Source organism: Octopus bimaculoides, chromosome 1, assembly GCF_001194135.2.
Source record: "Octopus bimaculoides isolate UCB-OBI-ISO-001 chromosome 1, ASM119413v2, whole genome shotgun sequence".
Lineage (NCBI taxonomy): Eukaryota > Metazoa > Mollusca > Cephalopoda > Octopoda > Octopodidae > Octopus > Octopus bimaculoides.
Genome location: NC_068981.1, coordinates 152,858,786 through 152,869,717, shown reverse-complemented (window position 1 = coordinate 152,869,717; position 10,932 = coordinate 152,858,786). Strand labels below are relative to the sequence as shown.

Here is a 10,932-nt window from a genome sequence, read left to right as displayed (position 1 = left end):
ACACATACACAGCCTTGCTCTAGAGAGAGAGAGAGAGAGAGAGAGAGAGAGAGAGAGAGAGAGTGTGTGTGTATGTAAAGGATTTTCGTCAAATGACGTAATGTACTAAGGAAGGTATTATAAGTGCACGACTTGATTCGCCACTAAAACTCCGGCAGGGATTGCAACTGAAAGCACGTTTGTGTTGAGGCTGCCTAGCAAAGCTAGGTAGAAGTGGTTCATCGTGGAATGGGTATATATATATAAATGTGTGTGTGTGTGTATAAAATTCTTGTCTGTTACTTGAACGATCGTTTAAATATCTTGTAGCATGCCAAAAAGGGTAATAAAACAAACCTCAATGGTCAAGTAAGGCCAATCAAGTTGATAACTGTCATTGAAAACGAACATTTGGTCAGTCTGTTTAACTTTGCAATACACCATAATTCTCATTGACAAACGAGAGTTATTGTCACGTCCCAAAAACGGCATATAGTCTTCTGGAGCAACGTTCATGACTATCATTTTACCTGGATATTAGAAGAAAGAAAAAAATGTATAGTTATAGTCAATACCTTGTTTCTAAATTTATGTACATATTGATTTTGTGAACTGAGATATAACTAAATGGATGGTTACGCTAAATAAATGAAAAGTATTGGGCGAATTGCGAGGAAACTTGTGGACAAATAACGAGTGAGAACGAATTAATTTAGTTTAACGAATTAGGTTAAAGAGAAGAATTTTGATGAAGAACACATGCTGGATAGAAAGCTAGAGATTTAGTAAAAGGCTACTTACTGTTCTTGGCGTCAAAGAAATTATTGACATGTAATTCACGACATAAACCAATCTTCTCACCAAAGTGGTCGACAATTTTGCAATAAACTGAACTGCTTACGTAACGCTGATCTTGACCAGTATTGCGGCAGTGGAGAGTTATGTTGAAATCTTGACCAACCATCACACTTTCCCTCTCACTTATACGGAATTCCATATCCTGTAGTGTTTGAATTGGAAATATATAATCGTCTTAGATTAGAACGTACAGTAATGTAAATTAAAACTTTACGTCTACTTTTACTTTCTATCATTTGAATGCATGTACATAAGTATACATGAGCATATGTGTGGATATTTGTATGTACACATCTACAAGTACACATCAATACACACACACATCACAAGAATCCGAATCATTCGGGGGAGAGAATAAGTCGATATAATCGATTATATCGACCCCAGTGTACAACTGACATTTATTTTAACGACCCCGAAAGGATAAAAGGCAAAGTCAACATCGGCGTAATTTGAACACAGTATAAAGACGTACGGAAATACTGGTAAGCATTTTGTCGGGTGTGCTAACGATTCTGCCAGCTTGGAGCCTTAACTTCTTCACAAAAACATTAAACGATGATTTATGTTAATTAGTTTTCTATGCAGGAGGAGTTGAACGCTTCACCTACCAATACTGTACTACTACATCTGTTTCTTGGCGTCAATGATGGCTATCTACATGGTTACTTACTCTGCTAGATATTGCAGCTAAATCTTCCCGAAGTAACCTCTAACCGAGCTTAAGGGTCGATAAAATAGGTGCTATTTGAACACTGGGATCGATATAATCGACTTACCTACACACCCGGAATTATTGACCTTTTGCCAAAATTTGAAACCATTATTATTATTATTATTATTATTATTATTATAATTATTATTAAGATTAAGATTAAGGTGGCAATCTGGAGGAATCGTTAGCACACCGGGCGAAATGCTTAGCGGTATTTCGTCTGTCGCTACGTTCTGAGTTCAAATTCCACCGAGGTCAACTTTGCCTTTCATCTTTTCGGGGTCGATAAATTAAGTACCAATTGAAAACTGGGGTTGATATAATCGACTAGCACCCTCCCCTTGTGCCTATAGTAGAAAAGATTATTATTGTTGTTGTTGTTGTTGTTGTCACAGACTATATTTTCTAACACGTTCTGTATTTAAAGGCGGTAAAGTGTGATTTGATGACGATATGGTTGCTATTGCCGGTGTAGAGGCTTCATTTCTGATTCACATTATAAACGGTATTTACATCTGTAATAGCTATAAATCAACCTTGTGTCTAAGTTTAAGAGCAATACCACAGAAATTAGTCTCAAATATTATTGGTCTCTCTCTATTTATATAGAGTAATGTTATATTAAGCGAGTATCTTTGCATATTTATAGATTAATAGGGAAAACTTCATAGAGATTTCCATTTATGATTCTATATTTTAATGGAAAGGAAATTATATTTCATTAAATGTTGGATTCTTGTTAACAGTGTTTTAAATGAACTTTATATCATTACTTCATCATTCCGTATATGTGAAAAATACAACTTATATTATTGAAAAGAAATGTTTCAGTTTGCAGATTTACTACCTAATTTATCAATTTTGGATTCATTTACATTTATGAAAACACTGGAGCTGCATTATAGAAAAAAAAAAGTAAAACAGTAGTTGCCAGACATAACAAGTGTAGTGTAGTGTAGCGTGTGTGTGTGTGTGTGTGTGTGTGTGTGTGTGTGTGTGTGTGTGTGTGTGTGCATGTACAGGGTAAACTTCCAATAAACTTTTGGGAAAAAACAGAAAAGCAGAGAGAAATTTGTAACACTGACGTGTTCCTACCTCCTGATAGTGTGAGGACTTCTTGGCCCTGTGAAGCATCATTTTCTTCCGGTGGACATTGATCACATCGATACGATCATACTCTGAACCTTAGAATGATTATTGGAATGATTATTAGTTAAATATAGAAAGAGTGATATTTAAAAAAGTAGGTTATTATTAAGCAGCTATACAGAAACTTCACATCATTACATTATTATTCACTAACTTACTAAATATAGTTCTCTAGCGACCCGTACAAATATACTTGCATACAAACGGTAATACAGTATCGGCTTTTGCACTGGGCAGTTTAAAACACACAGAATGCTCCAATGATTGTGATAAAAATTTCTTTGTTTTTCATTTCTGAAGGATATAATGCAAATCCTTCAATGGTAAATTATATTATACGGCGGTTCATTCTTGCACCTAGTTGAATTAGACTATGTGAACTGAAGATGTTGGTTCTGTAAATATATGGCTTAGTTGATTGTAGATAAAGAACAACTGTACAAAAACGATAGCTTCAAATCAAGAATGTGATGTGAAGTTTGAGCGAAAAATAAAAAAAAAGATTAATTCAAGACAGTAAGGGCTTGAGAAAAAGAACGGAATTGTTAGCGTCTTGTATAATTGCCGATATTTGATTTACATACCCTATATATACAAATGATATTACTATAGTAAACACAATTACAATAACAGCACTCTAAGTATAATACATTCAAAGTAAAGCTTGTATCCTTTCAATAACTCAAATTATCAAATTAGATCCATTTATAATATGTTATTTCTTGAACTGTTCTGCCATACATACCATTGACCAGCTTGTAATCAAATGTAATGTCCATCAAACCACCACTGCGATTATGACCGGGTTTGCAATTTGGGTACTTGGTATAGATGAACTTGCCCAATCTATTAATAGAAAAATAAATTCAGTTTTTCAAAATGACAATTCACTCAGTTAATATTTCTCAAAGGACTGCATCATCCATGTGTTCACATATTATGTACATTCTTTTTATCCCATCTCTTCCTTCTGCCCCTCTCTACCTCAACAAACGCCCCTGTAGCAGATAAAAACTATCATCATTATCGACAACATTATTATTATTTTGTTTTATTTCTCAGAACATGCGGTCTTGTTTGTTCTGGTAGATTCTGTGAGAGCAGACAGCAGCCTGCCGTCAGAGGTCTCACAGGGTTTCTTTCTGCACATTATAAGCTTTGATACTTGGTTTTTAATTATCGTAAAAGGCATTCAACATCCAAGTACCAATCTCAAAACCCTAGCTGTCTCCAGCAGAGCAGTTTTTTGGAGCTTACTCTGCTCTCATGTCAATATTATAATAATAATTATTCTTATTTTCTGCTGAGGTCGACGTTGCCCTTCATCCTTTCGGGGTCGATAAAATAAGTACCAGTTGAACACCGGGGTCGATGTAATCGACTCATCCCCACCTACCTCAAGCTGCCCTTGTGGCATAAAATTGAAATAATAATTACTAATTATTGTTCAATAGTCTTATGTTTACCTCGTGCTTTCACTGTACTACCAAGCGCAGCTCTGTGTGCCTTGGGTATGTGCTGTGGTTTATTTTTACTGTATTGAAAGTGTTTTACGTAGGATGTTTGCAGTGCCTAGTAGTGCTATTTTCTGTATGTTATGTATACTTGTTAGTCCTGGTGTTTTTGTTATGCATTTGTCTGAATATTTTTTTTTATCATACGTAATGCATCTACTATGATAGGAATTGTTTCTGTTTTTAGACCCCACATTCGAATTACCTCTATTTCAGGTCTTTGTATTTTGGAAGTTTCTCCGTTTTTTTAAAAGAAACATTACCATCTGTTGGTATTGATACATCGATTGGAAAGCATTTTTTTTTTGATGATCGCTGACAACTATATCCGACCTATTGGCCTTAATTTCTCTATCTGTGTGTATTGGCATATCCCAGAGTATGGTCGCTTACTCATTACTATTATTATATGCCCTGATGCAGTACCAGGTAGTGGCTCTCAAGGTTTTTGATCTTAACTGATTGGAAGTGTTATCATGTACATTATTATTATTATTATTATTATTATTATTATTATTATTATTATTATTATTATTATTATCGCCTCTCCTATTTCAAATACAAACACTCACGAAAACACACCTCCACTTCAGGTCTTTCCGATGTCGAAATCTCATTTTTCGAGGTGGAGGGACAACCAAGTAAATCAGATTTAAAAACGGCACAGTAAAAGTTTTTAAAGAAATAGCTATATCCGCTCTGAACGAACAACACGACAGTATCTACTAAACCACACCTCCACCAACACAAGCAATTCTTTAGCAATAACTCCTCCACCACCACCACAGGCATGTGTTGAGCGGAATTCTTTGGAGTTTGTATAATTCACCCCTGGAAACATGAGTGTTTCGTTCAATGTATACCAACTAATATTTAAATAAATTATAGATGAATTATTTTATTCTTTAATGCTTCAACTTTGTATTTTATTTTATATTCTTACGTAGAATATATTGGTCATGTCATCGAAATGAAAAATAATGTTTAACTCTACTTACGCATTTCTATCAATATGAACAATTTCCCATTTTCCTGAACGGTGATTTTTCTTCCAGTAGACCCGATCAGCGTTTAACTCCGAAAAAATGAAGTTAGTATCAAAAGTTTGATTCACTTCACCATTCTTTATAGCTTTCAGAGGAGCAGGCCCGCAGCAGTAAATACCTAACACAGGAACAAAGGTATTGAAATTATTCATTTTACTTTTGTTTTAATTATAATTTAAACCTAAAAGGCATGCAATATGAAGTTCAATCTTTGGAATAATTGTACATATTCATCATATGATCCTAATGCGACAGGATCGGATAAGTATTAACAGAGAGATTATTTATGCTTAAATGATATATTCTGAATATGTCTACCTCCTAAAAGAACAGGTACTGTCCGTGCTAGGAACTATTTGCAGGAAAGACAGTAAGAAATACATGGGTTAATGCAATAGGGGTAACGCATCAAGATATCAAGTTATGCTCAACCAGTAGATTAAAACTTATGGGAGGTTCAACTTCACATACTGGACTCGAGAAGATTTATCTCAAACATTTCCCCTTTTTGAAAAAAGTGCGTCTTATATGCCACAAAATACGGTACCTGCATATTTAATGTTCCCTGGATTAACTCAAGGAAAATTAAGAGGTTTTGTCAAGTACATCGGATGTATCTAGGAGTACACAACATTAAAACAATTTGTTTCTAATAGAAATGATATTTAAAAATGGGATCATTACAAAACAGTTAAGTATGTTTTACCGTCGCTTGCTTCTTGAGGGGTTGGATCGACAGCCTGCCAGCCACAGTATCCCACAGGAAGATCTGAACGACTCATCCAAACATCATTCCAAACATGGAAATTCCTAAATATAGTTAAAATATGAAAGATGAAAATTTATAATTTATTATGAAAAATACATAAAAAAATCATTTGTTAATCTTCTGCATTATTTTTATTCATTTTATTATTCTTTTTCAATATAAAGCAAGAAGGAATTTCAAGAATCGTTCAATATCGCTGCTGGTGTTATGATTTGTAATTTATTTTGATTTTAAATTTAATCGCTTACTTATTTCTCAATCGAAATATAGAATAAAGAATATACCGTAAATCCTCGAGTATAATCCGCACTTTTTCCCAAAATTTAAAGGTCAAAATTTCTAGTGCGTACTATATTCGAGGTTAAAAATGAAAAAAATATCTTCTAAGCAAAATTTTCTAAGTGATAAATATGTAAAGGCAATTTACTTAATATTTATTTTTCACTGACGTTATTACTGTTATTTCTTTTTCTGCAAACAAAGTGCACAAAAAAGCTACACGCTTGCATTATGTTATATATACAATAATAATAAAGGACGTTACCGTATATATGTTTACAAACCAAGGGCATTATATAGACCTTATTGACTCAAGTTAGAGAAGGGGTGCGTATTATACACAGGGTTTAGGTTTTTCAGAGGTACAGCCCTCTAAAAATCCCCTGCGTATTATACTCAAGGGCGGACTATACTCGAGGATTTACGGTATTGGTAATGTAGAATATTGCTAAGGACGATCGACTGTACAGGGTTTCTCACTGCAGATTCATATGCTTGCCGCATGCCCTTTCAAAGTGAATGTTGTGTGCTGAAGTTTATTATAACATTCAAAATGTAAAAATATATCTTAATGCTTGTATTGCTACGCTAATTATTGTAGGTTTTGGATGGGGTGGGGCAAACGGGGTAGTGTTGGTAAGGTTACAGCTTGGACTCAGATATTCACTGTTTAGACAAGAGATAAACTTCCGACGAGCTGATTCTACGGCTCAGTTTCGACTTATGGTTAAAGCTTTAAATTATTAAATCTCTTTCTCCACTTAAATTACTAATTCTTTTCAGAAAATCTTGAATGCCAAACAATCTCATTTGCTCCTTCCCATGAATCTATATACAACGTCTTAGCCTGGATCAGTTTTTTAGATATAAAATATCGATTTATTTTGCAAAAAAAAAAATGTTGATTCCTTATGGAATAACCTTTTGCCTATCGCTTTACATCCATTTTCCTGGGATTATTTTTATTGTATTGTGTATTTTTAGGGCAATTGTTTTGTAGCTCGATGCAGTTATGAAACCGGAGAAAAACCTATTTAGCAGCCAGGTTGACTGACGCAACTATATTTGAAGGTGTTGCCCTGGTGCGTGACAGATTTTGAAATATTGATAGTCCTTTTTACTATAGGTACAAAGCTTGACATTTTGGAGGCTAGTCGATTACATCAGCCCCAGTGCTTAACTGATACTTTAATTTACCGAAAAGATGAAAGGTAAAATTGACCTCAACTGAATTTGAACTCAGAATGTAAAGCTGGCAGAAATGCCGCTAAGCATTTAGCCCAACTTGCTAACGATTCTGCCAGCTTGCCACCTTCTGAAGTATTAATAATGGAAGAACACACGACCAAGTGTTCAGCCGGTTAACACTGTAATTCCGCATTTAATGTATTTCTAGTGTAATGAAATAATCAACAATAATTTTTTAAATGACAAATTTTGGTGAGTGAGAGTACAGTCGATTGTATTGACCCCAGTATTTGAGTAGTGCTTATTTTATGAACTCCAAAATAATAAAAGTAAAGACGATCCGGGACAGATTTGAATTCAGAACGTACAGGGACACAGCTAAATACCGCAAGGCTTGTGTGCGATGCTTAACGATTCTAGCAATCTACAACCCTTATAAACTTTTAACATTGACATCAACTAACCAAACATTTCCTTCCTTTTGTTCAAAGATATTTCCTTTCTCGTCTTCTCCAAGATAAACATTGACAGACAAGTTATCATCACTGTCGTGGTTAGAGTTAAAATTGGTAACAGTTCTGCAAGGAATACCCAGGGCACGGCAAACTGGAAATAAATAAAGGAATGAACAAAACAAATATGATTCAGTGCGATCGCCTGACCAGACATCGGAAACCGGACATTGCTGTGGGGAATAAAAAAGAAAGAACATGTATGATAATCGACAGGCGCAGGAGTGGCTATGTGGTAAGTAGCTTGCTTACCAACCACATGGTTCCGGGTTCAATCCCACTACGTGGCATCTTGGGCAAGTGTCTTCTACTATAGCCTCGGGCCGACCAAAGCCTTGTGAGTGGATTTGGTAGACGGAAACTGAAAGAAGCCCGTCGTATATATGTATATATATATGTATAAGTATGTGTATGTGTCTGTGTTTGTCCCCCAACATCGCTTGACAACCGATGGTGGTGTGTTTACGTCCCCGTAACTTAGCGGTTCGGCAAAAGAGACAAATAGAATAAGTACTAGGCTTACAAAGAATAAGTCCTGGGGTCGATTTGCTCGACTAAAGGCGATGCTCCAGCATGGCCACAGTCAAATGACTGAAACAAGTAAAAGAGTAAAAGAGTATAGCATGTCCCGGTGACAACAGGATCAAAGAGAAAGAAGAAAATCTGAACAACTATGACGATTTAAAATGGGAAATGCGAAGGTTGTGGTCAATGAGGAGAGTAGATGTGATACCAATAGTAATTGGAGAACTTGGAAGTATCAGCACTCAAATATCAACATGGCTCATAAAGATTGTTACAAATGTAAACATAGAACACCTACAAAAATCAACATTGCTTAGAACTGCAAGAATTCTTCGCAGAGTTCTTGAAGCATGACCATTAAAGAAGTGCCACCTTAGTCTGCTGGCTGTGGACAACTGACACTTTCCATAATATCCAGCAAAATACGTTGAGAGTTTTCATCAAATAATAATAATAATAATAATAATAATAATCAGCGGCACACGAAGCAGTTCTACATCATTTTCACGACTTTAATAAAACCTTTTGATCAATGTTTCTTTTCACGACACAACAGAGTATATTGAAAAGAATACCTGTAGTAAGAAGTCCAGAAAATACCCAGCACTGTCCATACTTAACCGGTTCTTTGGTATCAATGAACTGCTGAAGAATTCTTCGACTACCGCCCCATGCTGTTGGTTTTTTGCCGTTTTGACAATTATCGGAATCAAACCTCATCATTACTCCAGTGTTTTCAGGAGAATTGATCTACAAAGCAACACAAATTGAAAAGATAATAGAGATAGAAAAATTGAATAGGTTTGTGAACCTGTTGGGCATGACTCATCATCAGAAAAGAAATTAGATATTATTTAAGTTGCATTTCTAGATTAAGCGCAACAAATTAGATTGAGCAGTTGAAAATTCAATTCGCTAAAAAGAAATACTGAAAATTATCTTAGGAAAGGATTACAATGTCTCGTTATTTCATATTCATCAAGAAACCATAATGCAATTTAAGCAGGTTATTTTGGTGGGAGGTCTGAATCATCGCCCTGTTTAACATCACAAACTGTTTCATGGATGCTTGTAGCGAAGACCACCTTGTTGCAAACATTGATTTTAAATTTTGGTACAAGGCTAGCAATTTCGGGGGAGGGGATAAGTCGATTACCTCGACCCCAGTGTTCAACTTGTACTTATTTTATCGATTCCCAAAGGATGAAAGGCACAGCCTACCTCGGCAGGATTTGAACTCAGAACGTAAAGACTGACGAAACGCCGATAAGCATTTTGCTCTGCGCACCGCCTAGCTCGCCGCCTTATCCTGTTGCAAATATTCTTTCAAGAACAAAGGTTTCCCTGCAGACATTGACTTGCTGAGGCTCAAACTGGCCATCGTTTACATTAGTCTTGCTATTTCTGTGAAGGCCTTAAGAGGTCACAGACACTGCTCTCCTCTTCTATTGGCTTATAAAAAAAACAGAGCGAAATCAATTTTTGGCAATGCTAAATACTTTAGAGAAATGTATACACAGGTCAGGTTGTAAGTGGCTGACAATAAATCAGTGCATTCTTAATTACTGGGTTATTTACTTCAGAAAAATAAATAAAACGTTTAAAATAGAATAGAGCTGAATTAATAATCTAAACGGGATTAATAAATATTACTATCTTGGATTTTTTTGTTCAGCTAAATTTCTATGGAAGAATGAAAGGACAACATTGAGCATGTAGATTCCATCAATATGTATATTTTCTATACAATAGTAATAATAATATTTTCTTATTACCAGTGTAAATAATCTTGAGTTGAATGATTCAACTCAGACAATCTGTATTAAGCATAGATTATGATTATAAACAAACATATATGTATATTCGGATGCGTATTAGTATGTATGTATGTATGCTTGCGCGCGTGCACGCTCGTGTGTATGTGTGTGTGTACGTCAGCTCATTAAATTATCTAGTTACCAACTGACTTAACTCGCCGGACGGTTTAACAAGTTATTGTTGTGAATATTTTATCCAGGTTGCTATTTTGAGGATAACTTATAACTCATGGGTCCTTTAACACTTTCCTCCCCCGGTCTTGGAGATCCGGAGAAAACAAGTCATGAATCCTATTATTCCCTCCCGACCAAGACATAAGCACAAAATTACTTACCACATGAACAAGCACTCGTGCAACCCGCACAGGGCTACTCATTTGAGGGCAATATTCCAAGAATCCTTGGCGCATCAGATATAAGGCGATATCCAAAATATCTTCGTCAAACTGTAAAGATACACAACAAAAATTTACAAATAAATATTTTCCTTTTCTTTTCAGAGACGAAAAAGTAAATAAAATAATATAGTAAATGAGTAACTTCGTTTGTGCGTGTGTGTGTGTGTATATATATATATATAT

General features: G+C 35.3%; 1 protein-coding gene across 6 annotated transcripts in view; it reads right to left on the bottom strand.

Annotated features, from left to right (window-relative positions):
• LOC106875834 (protein-glutamine gamma-glutamyltransferase K) overlaps positions 1-10,932 on the bottom strand; it is an 80,063-nt gene that overhangs the window by 2,712 nt on the left and 66,419 nt on the right. For all 6 annotated transcript variants that reach the window (XM_052971540.1, XM_052971548.1, XM_014924121.2 and 3 more), the window contains 9 exons: positions 10,687-10,797; positions 9,110-9,284; positions 7,962-8,103; positions 5,968-6,071; positions 5,214-5,379; positions 3,447-3,547; positions 2,648-2,736; positions 781-979; positions 337-509 (listed from right to left, as the gene is read on the bottom strand). In XM_052971540.1, the coding sequence (XP_052827500.1) occupies positions 337-509; positions 781-979; positions 2,648-2,736; positions 3,447-3,547; positions 5,214-5,379; positions 5,968-6,071; positions 7,962-8,103; positions 9,110-9,284; positions 10,687-10,797 (1,260 nt within the window). The remainder of the gene's footprint in view (positions 1-336; positions 510-780; positions 980-2,647; positions 2,737-3,446; positions 3,548-5,213; positions 5,380-5,967; positions 6,072-7,961; positions 8,104-9,109; positions 9,285-10,686; positions 10,798-10,932) is intronic.